At 31.1% G+C, this 1,407-nt stretch overlaps 1 protein-coding gene across 1 annotated transcript in view; it reads right to left on the bottom strand.

Moving 5' to 3' along the window:
* PKHD1 (PKHD1, fibrocystin/polyductin) overlaps nt 1-1,407 on the bottom strand; it is a 413,647-nt gene that overhangs the window by 407,280 nt on the left and 4,960 nt on the right. Inside the window, exon 2 of the mRNA XM_006926447.3 lies at nt 967-1,102. Coding sequence (XP_006926509.2) covers nt 967-1,027 — 61 coding nt within the window. The 5' untranslated portion in view covers nt 1,028-1,102. The remainder of the gene's footprint in view (nt 1-966; nt 1,103-1,407) is intronic.

Raw genomic sequence — 1,407 nt, 5'->3', positions numbered from 1 at the left:
GAAAGAAAGAAAGAAAGAAAGAAAGAAAGAAAGAAAGAAAGAAAGAAAGAAAGAAAGAAAGAAAGAAAGAAAGAAAGAAAGAAAGAAAGAAAGAAAGGAAGAAAAGACCATCATAGTTTCCACATGGTAGGCTAGATTGGGTTCTCCTATAGAGACTATCAGCTGAATGTGGTCTTAATTAATCCTTCATCTTTGAAGATGCTCCTGGATATGCTTTGGCCAAGGTAAAGCCAATTTAAGGAAGCCAGTAAAATCAATCAACAACTCAATGAGATCATAGACGGGAAAACTGTTATCTACAGAACATTTTTCAATTTCTGTCAGAAAAGTTAAAGGATAATCCAGGCCACCCTAACTGGCTAGCCTAGGGCTTCTATGTAGTTTATATAGGTGGTAGGTGGTACACTGCAGAGCCAAGGACTGGTGGGGAATCATTCACATTAAAACTATCAGACTGCCCATGCTTATCCAGCAAAGCTATATTAGATAAGTCTACCTAATGAAGACCAAAAACAAATCAATGAAAAGATACAGAGGATAATCAAATTCACAAGAAAAATTAGAGACATAATTTGAGAAGAGATTTTAATACATGTGGTCATTAATCGCTAAGATATGTTACTCACTTTGGAATGATAAAGCAATAAAATCTAAAAAGATTTAAATCATATGCCCCAAACAAAGAATTAAAAAGAAAAGTTATGTTATTATTAAAAATTCTAGACTATAAAGGCAACCTCCCTCCACTGGTTATTAAAAATTGAAGTATATATTTATAATAACTATTTAACATATAACATCAACTACTAAGCAGAAAAAAAATTATTATTAAGCAGAAAAAATTTAAACCCAAAGCAAATACTTCAATATTTCTTCCCAAAATAATATTTTAAGTATCAATAAACTAATTCTCAAGGTAACGAGTTATATTCTATGTATAATTCCTTCAAAACACATCCTACTCACCTGCCATGAATAGCATTTCAATACTTTTCAGAGAGATCAGCCAAACAATCATCTTGTCCATTTAAGTCAATCCTCTCAAAATTGCTCAGACATTAAAAGGATTTTCAATTTTTATTGGAGCAGTGTAGCTTTTGTGCTTTATAAAAAATAAATAAAGAAAATAATTACTAACATTTTTTGCTTACGTACTATTACTTTGATGTGTTAAAACTTGGGAAATGAAAGAACTGATACCAATATGGCTCTAGAGTCTTCGAATGGATCCACCATCCTCCTAGCTCTAGAGAAAAGGATAATCTAAGAATCTTATATAAAATCATCAGTATTCCACTTCCTCCCCTTGTCCCACCAACTTATTTTTTGCATGTTCAAGCATGGTAAATAATAATAATCTCTTTCATTAACATAGTATTTAACAAAAACTTAATTTAAAAAACTAAA

This window comes from Pteropus alecto, unplaced genomic scaffold, assembly GCF_000325575.1.
Source record: "Pteropus alecto unplaced genomic scaffold, ASM32557v1 scaffold7, whole genome shotgun sequence".
In the NCBI taxonomy this organism is placed as follows: domain Eukaryota; kingdom Metazoa; phylum Chordata; class Mammalia; order Chiroptera; family Pteropodidae; genus Pteropus; species Pteropus alecto.
This window is presented reverse-complemented; position numbering and strand designations above follow the sequence as displayed.